This window comes from Zymoseptoria tritici, chromosome 9 (assembly GCF_000219625.1).
Source record: "Zymoseptoria tritici IPO323 chromosome 9, whole genome shotgun sequence".
In the NCBI taxonomy this organism is placed as follows: domain Eukaryota; kingdom Fungi; phylum Ascomycota; class Dothideomycetes; order Mycosphaerellales; family Mycosphaerellaceae; genus Zymoseptoria; species Zymoseptoria tritici.
The window spans coordinates 1,279,842-1,297,829 of record NC_018210.1 but is presented as its reverse complement, the minus strand read 5'-3'; the positions used below and the strand labels follow the sequence as shown (position 1 = coordinate 1,297,829).

At 54.3% G+C, this 17,988-nt stretch overlaps 8 protein-coding genes across 8 annotated transcripts; 5 read left to right on the top strand and 3 right to left on the bottom strand.

The window, feature by feature from the left end:
* Nucleotides 1-123: 123 nt before the first annotated feature.
* On the bottom strand, nt 124-1,989 carry MYCGRDRAFT_62506 (uncharacterized protein; the record flags this gene model as incomplete). The annotated part of the gene is made up of 1 exon (XM_003849394.1): nt 124-1,989. A coding segment is annotated over one exon (1,488 nt), but the record flags the coding sequence as incomplete, so codon positions are not given.
* A 242-nt stretch (nt 1,990-2,231) lies between these two features.
* Nucleotides 2,232-4,321, top strand: MYCGRDRAFT_101252 (ABC transporter domain-containing protein; the record flags this gene model as incomplete). Its single annotated transcript, XM_003849614.1, has 2 exons — nt 2,232-3,639; nt 3,934-4,321. 2 exons carry the CDS (start codon nt 2,252-2,254, stop codon nt 4,319-4,321), a joined length of 1,776 nt encoding a protein of 591 aa, XP_003849662.1.
* A 423-nt stretch (nt 4,322-4,744) lies between these two features.
* On the top strand, nt 4,745-5,131 carry MYCGRDRAFT_95804 (uncharacterized protein; the record flags this gene model as incomplete). The annotated part of the gene is made up of 1 exon (XM_003849615.1): nt 4,745-5,131. One exon carries the CDS (start codon nt 4,745-4,747, stop codon nt 5,129-5,131), a length of 387 nt encoding a protein of 128 aa, XP_003849663.1.
* A 610-nt stretch (nt 5,132-5,741) lies between these two features.
* Nucleotides 5,742-7,139, top strand: MYCGRDRAFT_105747 (uncharacterized protein; the record flags this gene model as incomplete). The annotated part of the gene is made up of 1 exon (XM_003849616.1): nt 5,742-7,139. The coding sequence occupies one exon, from the start codon at nt 6,475-6,477 to the stop codon at nt 7,117-7,119; it is 645 nt and encodes a 214-aa protein (XP_003849664.1).
* Nucleotides 7,140-8,329: 1,190 nt separating this feature from the next.
* On the bottom strand, nt 8,330-9,490 carry MYCGRDRAFT_110793 (uncharacterized protein; the record flags this gene model as incomplete). Its single annotated transcript, XM_003849393.1, has 2 exons — nt 8,330-9,225; nt 9,293-9,490. 2 exons carry the CDS (start codon nt 9,423-9,425, stop codon nt 8,330-8,332), a joined length of 1,029 nt encoding a protein of 342 aa, XP_003849441.1.
* A 1,430-nt stretch (nt 9,491-10,920) lies between these two features.
* MYCGRDRAFT_87541 (uncharacterized protein) lies at nt 10,921-11,295 on the bottom strand (the record flags this gene model as incomplete). The annotated part of the gene is made up of 2 exons (XM_003849392.1): nt 10,921-11,211; nt 11,263-11,295. The coding sequence occupies 2 exons, from the start codon at nt 11,293-11,295 to the stop codon at nt 10,921-10,923; spliced, it is 324 nt and encodes a 107-aa protein (XP_003849440.1).
* A 162-nt stretch (nt 11,296-11,457) lies between these two features.
* Nucleotides 11,458-12,522, top strand: MYCGRDRAFT_75672 (uncharacterized protein; the record flags this gene model as incomplete). Its single annotated transcript, XM_003849617.1, has 2 exons — nt 11,458-12,028; nt 12,123-12,522. 2 exons carry the CDS (start codon nt 11,911-11,913, stop codon nt 12,383-12,385), a joined length of 381 nt encoding a protein of 126 aa, XP_003849665.1.
* A 1,676-nt stretch (nt 12,523-14,198) lies between these two features.
* Nucleotides 14,199-16,269, top strand: MYCGRDRAFT_95800 (uncharacterized protein; the record flags this gene model as incomplete). The annotated part of the gene is made up of 2 exons (XM_003849618.1): nt 14,199-15,477; nt 15,539-16,269. The coding sequence occupies 2 exons, from the start codon at nt 14,199-14,201 to the stop codon at nt 16,267-16,269; spliced, it is 2,010 nt and encodes a 669-aa protein (XP_003849666.1).
* Nucleotides 16,270-17,988: the final 1,719 nt, after the last annotated feature.

Here is a 17,988-nt window from a genome sequence, read left to right as displayed (position 1 = left end):
CGGTTCTTCATCTGCGACCTCCCGTTCTTCATCTGCGAACATCATTTCGACGCCTGGCAGACAGAACAAATCATCCGTCTTCATCAGCCACTGGAGTCGCGGTCGCGTAGCGTTCGTTCCGTTGCAATTTCCGTGCACTCTACGGAAGTCGATCAAGGCCTGATCTCGAGCCTTGACGAGCTGTGGCCCGGTGGCTGGTAAGCCATCGTACTGCAGGCGAGGAAATGCCCATGTTTGCTGCAACTCGCCGTCGAAGGGTAGCAATTGATGCAGAGGGAGGTGGTGGCTGTTGATATCATGCTCAGTCCGATTGTTGGGGATCTTCGCTCTTTCAACGGTGAGGATCGCATCTTCTTGCAGGGCTCCAGTTGGCTTCTCGCGCCTAGTCTCTGTGCTGGGCGTGCGTTGTTGGAACTCCTCCGGCATTCGCGCCAAGTCGTTGTGGACAGTGACAAGAGCCGTCGACGGATGAAGCACGTTCCAACCACGCACCTTCATCAGCTCCAGCAAATACTCCATCCAAGCAGGCTCTGATTCTGATACATCCTTTTTCGTCTTAGAGTTCTCAAGCTGTATTCGCTTCGAGAGAAAATCGTGGAATGTGGCCCAGGCATCGCCGAAGAACAGAGTGGCCGCGGAAGAAGGCGCGTAGTACAGAAACGGCGAGGATGCATTTGCGTCGCTGCGTTCGCGATCCACAGATTCGTCGATGGTGGCCAAATCTGGCACGCGAATAGTCCCGTTGCCGTCCAGCGTTGTTGTTGGGATATCCAAAGATAGTCCAGCGACACTCCCGGACCAGATGGAATATCGGTAACCCAAGACGTGGTAGTAAAGATAGTGCAAGAACAGCGGATGGACTTCAGCCTGAGGAGACAACACAAGAACATTGTCATGATCCGCGTGACTTGGATAGAATAATTCAACGAATCGCAGCGCAGAAAGTTCTGGGCTCAGCTGAGATGTCGATATGCGATGTCGTACGTTCAACAAACGAGACGCTGAAGGGCTGTGAAAGCGTGGCCACGGGAAGGCTGCCAGGAATTGTGCAAGGGCGGTGTCGACCTGCGACGGGAGCTCGATTGTAAGTGCCGGCACTCTCAATCCACGATAATCTGCATTTGCAAGGCTCTTGAGCAGTCGCAAGAGAGATCCCGAGCTGCCCGGCAGTGCTCGGATTACGATATTGATGTTCGGCCGATGCCAGTTGGCCAGACTTTGAGCATCGAGTTTGGTGATCCAAAGGAAGTCCCAATACCTTCCCGAAGGTATCTCAATCAATGATATGCCCAGCCCTTCACTCGCTTTCCTTATAGTCTTGGAGAACGGCGTCTCGTCCTGGTCGATGTCGTCGACGATCACAGCTTGCGGGCTTATGTATTTATGTATATGCTTCATTGCACCTGTGATCGCCGACTCGTCGCGAAAGTCGCTGCTGTGCTCGGCGTATGTTGGACGTGCATCGTGCCAATGCACTCGACATGAGTCCTCAACTCCATTGATGCTCAGTACTTCCTCGAGAGAGAGGCTGCTCCGACCGAACAACGCCAGGTGAACAGAATTGGTACTAGCATTGGCCATCTCGCAGGCCATCGGTATCAAGTTTGACATGCTCTTGATGGAAGAAGCGAACAAGACGTTCGGGTGTTGAAGTGAGAGTCCAGCAGTGCGAGCGATGCTGCGTAAGCTCTTGCCCAAGGCAGGATACTTGACTGCGCCATTGTAAACGTGCTTTGGTCCCTCCTCTTCGCCTGGTTGTCGGTCGCGTGGAGGCGGAATTGCAGGCCCATGAGATGGTGGAGAATTTGTCCCTCCTGCGTCGTGTATATTCAACGATTCCGGGCCAGCGAGTAGATGTCGTCCGAGTAGGAAAAACGCGACAATGACTCCAGCTATTATCAATCTCTTTCTCCATCTTCGAGGAATGAACGGTACCACCGGGGTCGCTTTGAAGTCGTAGTCATCGTCTCGCTTTCCGAGCTCTTCGTCTTTCGTCACAGCGCGAGAGCGCGCGGACATGCTGGATCAGGGAGGACGCATACGGAGTTGAATGTAGGGGTAGTCCATCATGCTGACCTGCTCCTGAAGATTATTCGATGTTGTAGCACACAGGGATGAGCGTCGAACATCGTCCCATCAATTAATTTGAAGCACCATCTAGCGTCAAATTTCGATGCCCCCGGCTGACTCCTCCGTCTCGTGGCACTCACTGCATTTCCATTAACATGCCCAATCGCTGTGAAAGGAGGACATGCGGAATCGGCTCGCAGTGGGCAGACACAACCAGCGCCGGCTCCTGCACATCTCGCGAGCATGGAGACAAGCTGACCATGTGATCCAAATTGACAATGGAACCTTTTTCCGCGACTCCCCGTCTTCGGCCCAAGCAGCATCGCAACGACCATTGATGACAGATCTCTCTTTCACATTGTCGACAGATCGGGCAAAGACCCAAGATCTGTGGGCGATTCTTTCGCCATCGTCTGTGGCTCGTACTGCTTTTCTCCAGATACTTGCGGGACAACATTTCTGTGACCCACCTTCTGCTCGACGATATCCAAGTCTGACAGAACGCGGAATTCCCGCACACAAGGCCATCAAGTATGTCGGATTCGACGCGGATCGAGGGAGTAATGTTGGAGGGAATAATGTCCGTGGAGCCTACTTGAGTGCACGATACGAGACCAGGAAAGAGGAGACCGACTTTTCCGTATTGGACTACCTCACCGGTCACACGGAACTCAATGCACTGGAAGTCGAGCAGCCCGATGGACAAGAACGGGAGCTTCAAAGGATCGTCGAGCAATTGAACCTCAAGGACCTTTTACACATGCCTGTATCCAATCTAAGCAATGGTCAGACACGGCGAGCACGCATAGGAAAAGCTCTGATGGCACGTCCTGAGGTCTTACTACTGGATGGACCTTTCATGGGCCTGGATCCGAGAACGGCGGAGAAGATGGCTACTGTTCTGTTCACGATTGCGAAGACACGAAAGCCACAATTGGTACTCAGTCTTCGGCCAGAGGACGAAGTGCCGAAATGGATCACCCGACTCGCTGCCACTGGCGAGGACCTCAACACCGTGTCGACGCAAGACCTGGCGCGATCAAGAGGACGTAAAAGTGGCGCGACGCAGGAACATTTGACATTGAGCAAAGATGGCCACCCGCATGATTCGCCTGCACTACCGCCCGGCGAAGTAGTAGTTGAGATGCGAGGGGTCAAAGTCTCCTATGGAGACAAGACAGTTCTGGGCGATTGGAGTCAGGACGTCAACGGCGAGCAACGAGAAGGCCTATATTGGTCTCTACATCGCGGCCAACGTTGCGGCATCTTCGGAGCCAATGGGAGCGGCAAGACGACAATGCTTAGCCTTATCACATCCGACCACCCTCAGACCTACCGTCTTCCAATCAAGCTCTTCGGCCGCTCACGCCTTCCCGAGGCAGGCGAGCCCGGGATCAGTGTCTTCGATTTGCAACGGCGAATGGGCCACTCTAGTCCTGAAGTACATGCATTCTTCCCGAAACAACTCACCGTTCGCCGCGCTCTTGAATCCGCCTGGGCCGATGCACCGCTCTCAAAACCTAAATTGAGCGCCGACGCCGACCGCTGCGTGAACGCCATCCTCCGATGGTTCCAACGCGAACTCAAACCTGATCACGGCCCGTCGCCGACTTCGCTGGAGATGATGGCCGAAACCTGGAGCAAACACTCGGCGAACAGCAAAAACGGCTGGAACCTGGCCGAGGACGCACGATTGGCGCGGTCTCGCAACGATGGTTGGGTGGCTCCGACTGAGATGTCAGGGCTCACAATGAACAAGACCCAGACTGCTCGAATCGCGGATACGCAGAAAGTCTACGACGACACGATGTACGACGATGCCGATCTTGTTTGGGCGGAAGAGGTGTGCTTTCGAGATTTGAGCTTCTCGTCGCAGCGGCTGCTGCTATTCCTGAAGGCTATCGTTGCGAAGCCTGATCTTGTCATTCTCGATGAGGCGTTGAGTGGTATCGATGAACGGGTAAGAGACAAGGCGTTACTGTTTCTCTCACACGGCGAGAGAGTGACTAAGGTGGAGAATGGCCTTGCACAATTGAGTGTGCTGGAGCAATTGGGCAAGGTCTGTGTAGAGGGTTTGTCGCAGGAACAAGCGCTGTTGGTGATCTCGCATTCGAAGGAGGATGTTCCTGGCTGTTTGCGGGAGTTTATATGTCTCCCTGAGCCTGGTCGAGGGACGTTGCCGACCGTTGGAGTTCTTCCTGGACCGCTGGAGTTGCATCCGAGGGCTTGGAAGGAGCAGATTTGGCGATAGATACCTTCTAGAAATCGAAGCAGGAAACAAACTAGTGAAGATCTGGTTTGTATGCCTCGATCCGACCCGAGCACAACGACGATTCATTTCGGAAGGATGAAGCAGTAATGTTTAGTCATGTCTTCTGAAGACAGTCTGAAATGACGGGCAGAAACAAGTGGGATGGATTGCTTTACTCGAACAGGCAAGACTATCCCACTCGCACTTCATGATGACGGCGCCAAATGCATTACATTTAAATATAATGGCATGGGACGTGGGTAGTATATGAATAGGACCATCCGATCATGGCATTCTCTGCTTGCCTCACAACCTTCCTCGCGAAGGCAAAGCTCATCGTGGTGCCGTTTCATCAGCCACGTCTTGTCGGCATGGCAGGCACGAGGCTATGAAAGGTACAGGATCACTATTTCTTTGCATCTCATGTCGAATGCTTTAACAGCAGTCATCCTCTCCCCACGACGAAATCGGAAATTGCTCGATATCAGCGACGAGACAAGCCCACCCTCAAAGACACGACTCGGTGCCCGGGATCTCTTCAGGTCGCTCACGATTGAAGCTGCCGATATTTGGGAGCTACACCCGACTCTATACCTTGAATTGCTACCGCAGTTCCCTCGCGAGCTGGACTTTGACGCGATCCCGCGCTCCGACGGAATTGTCTGCGGCAGACTTGGTTGCGAAGGACACAGGAACCCCGACGAATCTCTCGGCGCAACAGCCGTGGGAACGTCGCTGCCTCTGCAATCTGCACGAGGAAGACGAGCTCGCAGGGTGGATCAAGCACTGCCCCGCAGCAACGTTTCCTGAGATCCTGAACGGCGTCGAGAGGCGGGGTATCTTCCACTTGAATGCCACCCACATGCATTGGTCTGCCTTTGCGGCCCCTCGGAGGGTCGGAAAGTTCGACGGTGGGGGGAGTGCTCGATCGGCGATGCTGTGGACAGAAGGTGACGTTTTGGCGAGGAACTGTACAAGCAAGTCGTTGAGACGGCATTATTGACAAAGTGATTGGCAGTACCACGTCGGTTGGGAGGTGAGAGTACATCGACCAGAGCGAAAGCGACGCAGAAGGAGGTGGAGAAGAGCACGCCATACCAGCACTTCCCAATCAACGATGCTCTGTCTGGTTCACTGCATCCGCGGACAGAGGTGCAGCATTGGTCGTCTCGAGCTTGCCGATCTGTCTGCCGATCACAGCCCATACTGTTAACGTAAACGGCACTACAGTTCTACTAAATGCATTACAGCACGAGACAAAAGATGTGGTCCACCACTACCACGACTATATGAAGCGAGCAGAGCCAAGCCTCAACGCCATGCACAAGCACGACTCCAATGCCAGCGAGATGGACGAATTTAGCCGAGGCCGCCATTATCTACCATCTGCCGATCTTTTCCACCCGCCAGCATTGGTCGACGATTTGGCCGTTGATGTCGAGTTGCTGGGCTCGCCCAGCAGCATGGCACAACAGGAACACTGCAGCACTGCAGAGCATGTGAACATGATGTGCTGCTCCAGGCTCCTTTCTGCTGCGGCCACAGGATCGGTCGCTTGACATATGACAGAGGCCATGGCCGCTCCTACGTCAGTCTGGAGCTCGGATCGCGACAAACAGGACGCTAAAGTTCGTAGCCCTCTGAGACACGGTTTGGGATCCTGCTGCAACCAGAGAACGATTCACCAATCCAAGGGCGAGGCGCCTGCATCAATCACTCGGCCAACAACGCCATACGTTGTGTCTCTGACCGGACTGCTTGCTATCACCAATTGAATCGAGGTAAAGGAGATTGTCTCTGAGCTCCCGCCTCTCAGAACTGTCGCTTGCCATCTGTCCGATGCATCTCACGACGTCCCAGGAGGTCAAGCTCCCCTGTGTCGTCAGGGAACGAGTGGATCATGGATCCATTCCAAATTAATACCGCGGAATATTGCGCAACCTCTGCCTCTTAGAGCTCCAACTTGGCACAGCGCATGGAGACTCTGGGGATATAAGATCTCAGGACTAGCCGGCATCTTCTCCGAATCTTACCTTAAACCTCGACGCTTTTGCCGCACACACTGCCTTAAACTCAGCCAAGTTTTATGACCCCTCCCTGACCTGTCGCCGACCTACAAGACCACTCAATCTGAACACAACAGAACCTACAACATGGTTACCGCCGCTCCACAAGAGATGTACCTGGCTCAGGCCCGCGACAGCCTGAACGCCGAAGATTGCATGAAGATCTACGACAAATGGGCGGCCTCATACAACGCTGAAGTTGGAGACGAGGCTCAGAACTATGTCGCTCCCGTCCTGGTTGCTCAGGTGGCTCTCAAATCTACAACCACTCCCAAGGACAGCGTCATCCTCGACGCCGGCTGCGGCACTGGACTCGTCGGTCAGGCTCTCGCCATGGAAGGAGCCAAGATCATCGACGGCATGGACTTGTCCGTTCCCATGCTCAACATCGCACGACAAGCCAACGTCTACCGCAACCTCGAGCAGTGCGACCTTACCAAGCGCATCCAGAGCCCAGACCAGACATACGACATCATCACCTGCGTCGGCACCTTCACTCGAGGCCACGTCGGTCCGGACCCTGCGCTGAGGGAGTTTGTGCGCATCACCAAGAAGAACGGTGTGATCGTTGCGACCATTTTGGAGGAGATCTGGGTTGCTCAAGGCTTCAAGACCGAGGTGGAGAAGATGGCTGCCGAGGGCATTGTTAACGTCGTCGCCCAAGAGCTGGTCGACTACGTTAAGGGCCACGGCGATAAGGCTATTCTGCTCGTTCTCGAGAGGCAGATTTGAGCGGATGTGGGAATAAAGGAACTGAATGAAAGACGACTGAACTGTCTGCAAAACGACTGCTTGCTTAATGCTAGGGACATAGCTTGATGAGAAAGCGTGATCAAGTGCAGCAATGAATCGACAGCCATTGGAACCCACGTGAATGACGCATGATATGGCAGTGAATAGAGCTTCCAATGCCGAATTTTGGACGAGCGAGCCCCGCCGCTCTCAACGCACAGTCGCAGACTTTCTTGTGAAAGTGGGTCTGGTGCGGGGTCACCGCAATGAGGTCGTGTTTAACATTTTTAGCCCGAAGTCAAACCTAGCCGACGAACCGCAGCCGCTCCTCTTGTGCTGGTACATCTCGTTCTCGTGCGTGTCCTCCGTTGAACATAAGACACGATGATATCGTCGATAAGCCTGCATCCAGCCTTCGAGACCGATTGAAATGGGCAGAGACTTGCAGAGCGCGCATGCGCTATCCCAGAGGAACGGATGCCAGTCTCTCGATCAGCCACCTGTCCCGGTCGTCGGCTGGAGCTCTTGAAGGACGCCACGGCCACCCGGGAGAGATGAGACCGAGCAGTCGACATCGCAGCCGAGGACAGTCCTCGGAACATTGCGATGATTATCTACAATCAGTCAGGCGACGAGACATCACCAGCTGAGGCCACCGTGTAGTAGACATTGAAGGAGGCCTATTGCTGTGCCGGCTCGGTGGTGTTCAGATCGGAAGAGCTTAAGGACGAGCCTCATTGCACCGTTCTCGTACTATCGACGAGGCTCATGATAGGGGCAATCCGGAGGTACCAGGTGTGGCCTGTCTTGCCACATACATCGCAAATATTCATTGCGGATTCGCCGTCATGACGGAGGGAGACTTCGAAGTCGATTTGATGGCGGCTGTTGCCCGTGTCTCGGTGTTGCAGATTATCGCGACGAGAAGGTGTCTCCGAAGAGGTTATACCTAATGCAAAGTAGCGATGTCGCCACTCGTACATCAATCATCAGCTGTTGCAGACGTAGGAGCGTTCTTAGCATTCGAGGACGCCTGTCACTTGGATCTCAGTGGCTGTTGGCATTTTCGCAGTCTGCGTAGAAGCTCGTACTGTGAGCCAGAAATCGACACTCACTCTATCTTCGGGACGAGCTCGGTCGAGCAAAGCCCTCTTCTAGCTCTGTCAGCTGTTCCGTCGTATTCCGTTCATTGCCCAAATTCTCACCACATCTAGTACGCATCCTTTCCTCCAATATACCTGTACACCACCGAGAAGTCTTTGCCCTTGAGCTCCTCGTCGCTCTCTACCGCCGCGTAGATATCCCTCGCCTGCTCGCCCAGTCTCGGCTGAATCCCTGCTTCTGTGGCCGCCTGCATCGCCAGCTTGAGATCCTTCAGCATCAGCGCGGTGCCAAACCCACCCGCGTATCCCTTACTCGCCGGCGATCCCTCAATCACGCCCGGCACGGGGTTGTTGACCTCGCTCGGCCAGCACTTGCCCGTGGCCGTATTGATCATAACCGCCAACGCCTTGGCATCCAATCCCCACTGCACGCCCATGTTCATCGCCTCGCAGGTCGCAATATTGTTCAGCGCGAGGAGGTAGTTGTTCGCCAGCTTGCCCTTCAACCCACTCGTTTGCGGACCGAGGTGAATCACGCGCTTGCCCATCATGCTGAGTACCTCAGTCACCCGCTCAATCTGATCGTCCGCGGCGCCAACCATGAAGGTCAACTTGCCCGCTGCTGCACCCACGACACCGCCGGACATGGGAGCGTCGACGAATTTTCCTTGTCCGGAACAGTGTGTTGCTTCGGCGACTGTGGCGGAGGAGCGGACATCGATGGTGCTGCAGTCGATGAAGAGGCGGTCGTCGCGGATGGGAGCGTCGGACTTGAGGGTTGGCGGTTGGAGCATGTTTCGGAAGACGTTCTGAACGTGGTGTGGTTCGGGGAGGACGGTGATGATTGTTGTTGCGTTCTCGGAGACTTCGCGGACGTCTTTTGCAGCGGTCACGTTCTTGTGTTCCGAGGCGAATTGCTCGACGATGGAGGCGTTGACGTCGTGGACGAACATGGTGTCGCTGGCGGGGATTTTGGCGCGGAGATTTTGAGCCATTGGGTAGCCTGGAAGGCGTTGATCAGTTTGTTGCTCGAGTGTGATGTTTGTCAACGGCATTTGAGTGCTCCCTACCCATTCGTCCAAGACCGATGAAGCCATAGCTCACCTGGAGCCTGCTCGCACTGGCGAAGCCTCGCCGACTCGCGGTAGAGGTGGCTGTGCTACGGAAGGCCTGCCTTGCAGCAGCCAGTGTTGCGTTGCTCATCTTGTTAGTGGTGGAGGAGAAGTCGAAGTCGGGCTGAAGGAGCTCGGCAAGGTGAGTGGTAGGGAGCTGTAGTTCTAGCTTGGTAAGGTATGATGTCAACTACCAAATCATGGCACTTGCACGCTGTATAAGAGAGAGGAGATGTTAAGAGAAAGATCTCAGGGAACTGTTTGTGTATTTGTCAAGGGGAGAGATTAATGGCACAGCACGAGACCAGGCACAAAAGCTGCACTTCTGTCTAGTTTAACCCGAGGGAGAGCAGGAGAGCACGGGAGCATCACGATGGACAGGCCGTGAAACTCCGACTGTGGGGCACCCGGGGCTCCATACTTTCTCCACACAGAGCCGCATCAGCCACCCATTTGCCCCGGTTCGGCGGCGGGGGGTCCTTGGCGGCGAGGACAAACCGACGTAGAACTTGACGACGACAGTGGTGTTCATTGATGGACGGCGAGCAGTCTTCAGCGGCGTAGGACGTCTCGACAGATCATTATACCCACTGATGAGGCAGATATCGGGAATACATGCACAGCTTGCTAAAGACTATATCCCGTGAGATATGGTGTGTTCTGCAATCGTTCATCCATGTTCGGGCCCCCAACTCCTGTCGAAGCTGTGATACACACATGCGTGCCTTTTGGATGGACGTGACATGCTGTCGTGATGATTGTCCCAGCTGCCCTTGTCGGCGGAGCCATGAGGCGTGACTTTGTCACCTGGCCGAGCAGCATTGGACGTTTGCTGTCCCACGCGGATCAGACGACAGCACCCTCATCATGTATAAGGTAGTCGATACGGTAACTTGTTCCCCCTCTGATCTCGTAACGACCCACCAGCATCCAATTCTGCCACCGAAACGGCTCCCAACTTCGCAAGTCAACCACGAACCCCTTCAACAACGCACCAAAGCCTTCAGCCATGTGCATCACACTCGTCACCAACCTCTCTTGCGGGCACAAGATCCGAGGGCCACTCATTCAATGCGAAACGGCATCGAACTCGGTACCTCGCGGATACCCTCATGACGACGGCCGGCTTGTCCTTTGCCAGCCAGGCACAATATACAAGCTGGATCAGAACACCACTTGCGAGCGATGCTTCTCGACAGTCATCCGCGGACTCCTGCGGGAGATCTGCCAACCTTGCCGGCGAGCCGTGGTCTGGATGATGGGGTCTCGGCTGGTGGGTGACCTGTGCATGCCTGCAACTCCAACATTCACGAGCGCGGAAGTGTCGCATGCAACAGTCGTGGCAGAGCCTGTGCCAGCTGATGGAGCTGCTCGGATTCCAGAGCTTCATTCAATCAGGATGTCCACTACCCATGAAGTCCATCTCCACTGAGGTGAGCCATATATCTCGCCGGAACGACAACCGATTTGACCGGCAATGTGGCGCACGACTTGGCCACCAATCCGCATGGCTTCCCTGGCATTTACAAATCTCCGCGTATACAGACGCCCGACCATTACTCATTCTTCTGCTGTTTGAAATTTCCTCAAAGCTTCGTGTTCGAATCCGTCCTCGTTCTTCCAAAGACATATCCAGTTGCGGCGGGGCTGAAGCCTGTGTTCATTGGCAGTGGGAAAGGTGGTTTGCGGAAGTTGTTCATGAAGAACACTGGGTGTGTGGTCGCAGGATTGTATGTCGATACTGGGGATACGAGCTGCGCTTTGGCTGTCTCGGGCGTCGTGAAGGGCGGCATGGCTTCGATCTGGTTTCTTGGAGCTGTCGCGTGCGTGTGGAAAGTGCGGGTTTGCTGTTGGACGTGTTGCGACTGTGCGGGTACCTATGAATCTCTGTCAGAACATACAGTCTCGCAAGGGAATGTTCAATGTACCTTTGGTCTCGATGGTTGCAGTGATGGTATCATCTTGTTAGTTGAATGATGGTGATGACAGAGAGAAAGTCGAGCTTGTGAGGATACTCCGCAGCTAGCGTCTTGCCGAGGCGTGCCTTCCACGTGCGGATGTCGTAGTAGTTCGCAGGATCGAGGCTTCAAGAGCGATTGATCACGCCTCCTCGTTCGAGAATACATCCTCATGTCCATACTGCATCGACAGACTTGTCGAGTGTGCTACCCACTGTGGACTGGACTCGCGATCTGCTCGCCCAGTTCAGGCGCTCAAGACCGTCTCCAGTCGACTCCATTGAGCATCGCTTTCGTTCCTCAGTCATCGCCGTCTCATGAGAGTCAGTAATCGATTGAGGCCTCTGCCTTCCCGCCCTAGCACGATAGCATGGACGTGAGACGATATTGACAGCATTCAAGGAGTTCAGCCCTATCAGATCTAAGGTTCAGCTCTGCCGAGAAGCGTTAGCGCGAATCTGAGACTTTGCAATATTCGCCTGAACTTTTCTCTCTTACTGCATCGAATTTCTTCCCCTCCACCTCCACATCAATACAAGGCAGTGATCCTCCGCCGCGGTGAGCCTATCACACAACATACACTTCAGCGCGAACCACCACATTCCGAAACTCGAAACCATGTCCGCCGAAGCCTCCGCCGCATGGCCCGTGGCCGACCAGGCCCTCACCCAGCAGCTGTTGGATCTCCTCCAGCAGGCTACCCACTACCGCCAGGCCAAGAAGGGAGCCAACGAAGGTATGCAGCAATCCCGAGAAGAAATCGATTTGCCGCAAGCAAATTGAGTGCTTCGCAAAAAGTGCTCCTTGCGCAACGCTAACAACATTCACAGCTACCAAGACCCTCAACCGTGGTGTTGCTGAGTTGATCATTCTCGCCGCCGACACGACTCCACTGGCCATCCTCCTCCATCTCCCACTCCTCTGTGAAGACAAGAACGTGCCATACGTCTACGTGCCGAGCAAGATGGCTCTCGGCCGCGCTTGCGGTGTCAGCCGCGCTGTCATTGCCGCGAGCATCACCACCAACGAGGCCAGTGACTTGATGGGACAGATTCGCGCGACCAAGGATCAGGTTGAGAGACTCATGATCTAAGTGTGGATCTTTTGGAAAAAAGAGCTTGGCGAGTGGGAGGGAGAGGATAGAGGCATAGGCGCACGGAGCGATGCGACGAGGTGTTTAGACATGCCTAGGCTGGCGGAATGGAAATAGACAAATCGGAATCGTGGTCTTCAACTTGTTCTTCATGGTGATTTCATGTTGAGACTGTGATATGGTGGTAGTTGGAGCCAACACTGCTGCACTGCTCGGCGGGGCTGTGATAATTTCATTCGCAATTGATCTATGCCAGGGGAAGGTGAGCACAAATGTCGCGCTATGCTGCTCTGCAAAACTTTGCATTCGAAAGGCAACAAAGACCTTCGCCAACAGTCGTCGCTAGTCTATCTCTCAATGCTCCCTCGTCGTTGTGAATCTGGGTCCGTGAAAGCAGAAGCGCCAAGCCATCTGGGAAATACGCTTCTCTCACGCTCGACTTCACTTGCTCCCTCACATCCACTTGACTTTAACATTGCTTTCCACTACTTGTAGATGCTGCATGCAAACACTTATACTGGATGGCGATGGTCTATCACTGTGTGGGCCAATCGCTGCGAGTGATCTCGGCCGGTCATTGCGATGTCGCTCTCGATTCAGACTGCTTAGTTGCACATTACCAGGGTGATCACCACGACCTTCACAAGCGGTCAGCAGAAGTGAGACGCATCGAGGATTTAATGAATGTCCGCGACTGCACGCCGGTAATCGCTCAAGCATTCGCAATTGCGTGATGCCCGGCCGCAGCGGCTCAGCTGATACTAACAACCAGCCATCGTGGACCTCCCGGCGTCTTGTTTCGAACAATACTTCACGATCCGAAGGGTCTTAGAAGCTCACTTCGCCGACATCTATTCGTGCTCCAAGCTGCCAACACCACTCAAGCAGTCACGTTCGGGTCGCTGCTGGGCCATTGTGCCCAAGGACAATCACAGCTCCGCACTTGCAAACGACGCTTTAACAACAATCGATACGTCAACTTCGACAATACGCAAGGACCGCGGTGGTGAATTTCGTGCGCATTTCCGCACAACGTCACCAACGACATGCGTTTCAGGTCGCCCATTGTCGATCCCGGCTCGAAAGATAGCTCGAGGAATATCTCCCAACGACAAGATGAAGTGAAGCCATGAGACTGCGGAAGACTTCTTGACCCTCAAGTGCGCGCAACAGTGTTGGAAGCAATTAATGCAGTCGCATGCTTGGGCGAGAAGCTCATCTCCTATACATTGCTCTTGAAGCTAAAGATCGACCCAACCGCGATCCTGAGGGCGGCGCTTCACCACGAAGCTCGCAAAGCAGATCTCTCCCGGCGTTTGAGGATCCCGCAAGCACTAACCACCAATTGTTCCCGTAGCGGCGATTCTAATTCGCCCATTGAGCGGGAATCCGCCCCGCCAAGCCATATCCAATGCCTACCATTGTCGAAGAATCGTGGTGTATTGTTCAGACAGAACTACACCTTCACGTTTCTTCACAATGGGATGGAGGAAATCGTCTTGTATTGTCGGGATGGAGGTGTTAAGAAATTATTCCGCTCCCATCTCCCTCTTCCTTCTTCCTCACAACCACTTTCATACCATCAGGCTTTCGTACTTTCACAGCTTTCCTTCCTCACACTTCACACTTGTACACACTCACTGGAACTGGATTCCTATACCTTTCACACCAACAGCAAGACTTGTTTTTACACATTCTACTTCCACCAGCAGCCCTCCTACACAACAGCCGGACTTGTCCATCACCACCCTCCTGCAATCCTTCAGTCAAGACTACTTCTTTCATACACACTCACCATCCAACAACATACACAATGTCTTTCTTCCATGATGCCTTTTCCAGCTACGAGGACGGTCTTCTTGGCTTCTCCGACGACGATCTCTTCGGAGGTGATGTCGATTTCGGCCATGTCAACAACTACCCAGACGTTCAGACGTCCAATGCCCCTGGTGAGACTGCCGCCGCCAATTCCAACGATACCAATTTGTTCAACGAGTTCATCAACTCCGATGCTGTCGACCTCGGCACCACCAACACGGCATCTGCAGCTCTCGAGCCAGCTGCGAACGACAATGCCGGCCCTTCCGGACTCGAGCAACCAACCGCTGCTGATGCAGCCGAGATCGACTGTGCAAGCTCGGTCGCCCCGTCTCCTCGCGAGACCACGCCTGTTGCCAGTGCCGCTGCGGCCCTTCCCCCATTTCTCCAATCTCCGGCCGATAAGTACGTCGACCTCACCGAAGATTCTCCCCCGGTGGTCGACCTCACCTCCGACTCTCTTCCGCCCTCCGCCGACTCTCTCCCGCCTCCCTCCGCGCCGCCCTCCGCCGACCATGCCCCTTTCTCCCAGCATGTCGCTCCAGAAGTGCCTCGCCGCGCGGAGAGTGTGGAGGCTTCGGTTGGTTCCTCGAGCGCCGAGCCTCTGCAATTCGCATCAGCAGCGGAGGCAGCGGCGGTAGTGTTCGCCCGTCAAGCGCTGGATCTGCCGGCGAGCTCAGACGACCATGCTGAGGTGGAGAAGAATGCCGCTTCCAACGTCCGCCGCATTGTCGCTGCCTTTGAGGCCGACTACAGAGCTTCGCCGCCCAACGTCGCCATCGGAGCGACCGAAGCCGCCCGCTGGATCGAGGTTCAGGAGCGCTACGTCGACAAGGTTGCGAAATTGCAGGCTAAACAGCCATACATGGTCGAAGCAGCTGCTTGGATTGTGTTGCAGAGCCTGATTGAGATGCACAAACTGGGCCGCAAGAGGACAGTCGAGAAGTGGGAGCGCAACACGAAGTGCTCTGCCCGGCTCAACGCCATCATTGACGCCATCGCTGATTACACAATCATCCGCTTCGATGTCATCCGCCTTGTCAGCATCGATGACTTTGTCGCCTCGCCGTCAGCTGCCATCTCCCGCAAGTCCGCCAACTGGCGTGGAAATACCATGAAGGTCAAGAAGGACGAGGCCAACCTGGAAGAGGCCGCGGGCAGCAATGTCAAGTACCAGCCTGTGTTTGGTGGCGGTAAGAAGCGCAAGAATGGTAGCACGCCGTCCGATGGTTCTTCGACCTCTCCTATCAGTATCCCCTCCGAGAATGAGCCAGGTATGTTTCTCCCTTCTTCGCACTTCCACCAGACACATCACTGACACGACTTGCCTCACAGAGAAGCCAAGCAAGAAGAAGCGCAAGACTGCCACTCCCAAGCAGTCACAAGCGAACTCGATGCCCACGTATGCCACTCCGAACAGCGGCTACGCCTCCACCCACGATCAGCAGCAAGCCACTCCCACATCCATGCCAACGTTCGACCCCTACACCGGCGAATTCGCCTCTGCGTCCGACCTTCAGCAGGCTACGCCAACGTCAGCTTACCCCTCCCTCAATGCTGGCTATGCTACCACTGAGTATCCACCAGTCATGCCATCATACAACACTCCGAACAACAACTACACTCCGACCTCTCAGTACCAGCAGTCCATGGCCACTCCAATGTCTGAATACAGTCCCCTTCAGAGCAACTACACTCCTGCATCTCAGTATGCCCAGAGCAACTACGCTGCTGCCCCTCAGCATGCTCAGAGCAACTACGCCGCCTCCACCCCGCAGCAGGCCTACCACAACTACGCCACTCCCGCTCAGCAGCAGACTTACAACAACCACGCCGTCTCCACCCCGCAGCAGGCCTACAACAACCACGCCGCTCCCACTGAGCAGCAGTCCTACAATGGCTACATCGCCGCCGCTCAGCAGGCCCAGAACAACTTCGCGTCCGCCATCCAGCAGGCCCCGTCAACGTCGACGCCCATGCAAGCGTACGATCCCGCGTCCGATGGATTCGACTGGGCATCGTTGGACATGAAGACTATCATGCAGAATTTCGGAAATGGAACTTGAAGTCCAGCAAGAAGTTGAACGGAACTGGGATGACACGAAATGAAATGAATTTGCTTTGCCTTTGCTTTTGCACGGAACGACATGGAGGATTGAGGATTGACATGAAAACGAGATGGAATGAATGCATGGGCTTTTGATGGAGTTTAGGAGGTACTGTTCCAAGGTGAACTAGCATTGCAGGAGTTACGGAGTTTGACAGGCCCATGATGACCCTTTGAGCTGCAACGTCGCAATACGGATGGATGGAAGGGAAAAACTCTCTAACCACCGTACACGAGCTCGACATACTACGCAGCGCTTCAATGAATGAATGACCATATCCACTTCTCACACTCATTCTGCTTCAGCTTCGACCTTCCTCCTCCCCTTCCTCTCACTTCATTCTTCCGGAATTCCACAACACATACGATTTAGTCGAGCGACCTCCCGTCGTCCGTTCATTCAGTCAAGGAATACCGCAGCGCAGCGTGCGCAGCTTCCGGTCCAGGACAGGTGTGTATCCTCCTACCGTTGTCATCTCCAAGAATTATTCAACTCCCGACCTCGTCTTCCCCAGAACTGACTCTCCTGGCTCTTGGAAATCTTGTGACAATCACGATAGGTAACACTCAGCATCCCAACCCCTCCAGCAAACTTGCACATCCCAAGATTCCAACAAACACTCCATTTACCTCCTCAACTATGCTCCACCGCGTCTTTCCTCCTCCTCCTCCTCCTCCTCCTCCTCCTCCTCCTCCTAGCCACCACCACCCCCACGCATCTAACCGTACCTCCACAACGCACAGAGGAGACACATGCTCTCCTCTCCCGCCCCTCCCTCCAGCGGACCAACCAATCGCTTTCTCAAAACCCCCCACCCACCACCCACGCTCCGATCGAAACCACATCACATCCATCCCCAAAAAAAAAATCATCCATCGAACAACATCCAAAAGAAAAAAGAGAGACAGACACAGACACACGCTGTTCCACTCCATGCCATGCTTACACTTTTCGTGCAACCATCAATCCACTCACTTTGCTTGTTTCCCTTTCATCCTCTGCGAAAAAAAAAACCTCGTGCACATTCATTCCATTCCCCTGCCTGCTTCGTGTGCCGGCAAAATCCCAATCCCAATCCGTTCCGTTGTTCGTTCGCACACATATGCGAGAATTCTGTACGGGGAAAACACGAACACGCAAAAAAAAAAAAAAAAAGCAAAAGCAAAAGCATTACCTTACTGACTTGACGGCTCAGAACTCGGGGGTTGGGGCAGTGGATGTGCCCAATTGCGTATCTCTCCATCTCACACGGCAAACACGATGCTCCCGTCCTGCGGCGCCGCACAACTTGCCCATCATCATCATCATCATCATCAAACCAAATACTGTACGACAATGACGACGACCTCCCTCCCTCCCTCCAAGTGTGATGATGAGCAACAGGCAGCAGGCAGCGTGCGAGTTCGCCGTGAGAAGCTTCGACGTGTGGGTTTGGTTGAATCCAAAGCACCTACGGTACCTCACCGAGACCCCTGCATGTCGCAAATCTTGGATTCCATTCCGGACGCAACATGTAGTTTTTTTTGTTTGCATGCAATCCAAGTAAGTTATATTCCAATTCAATTGTTGCTTCGCTTCGCTCGCCTCTCCACGGGCGGTATGGGTATCTCGAATTGCGCACACTTGTCGTGCTAGTGGCCGCCCTCCCGGCGTCACGACTCCGTCTCCGTCTTCGTC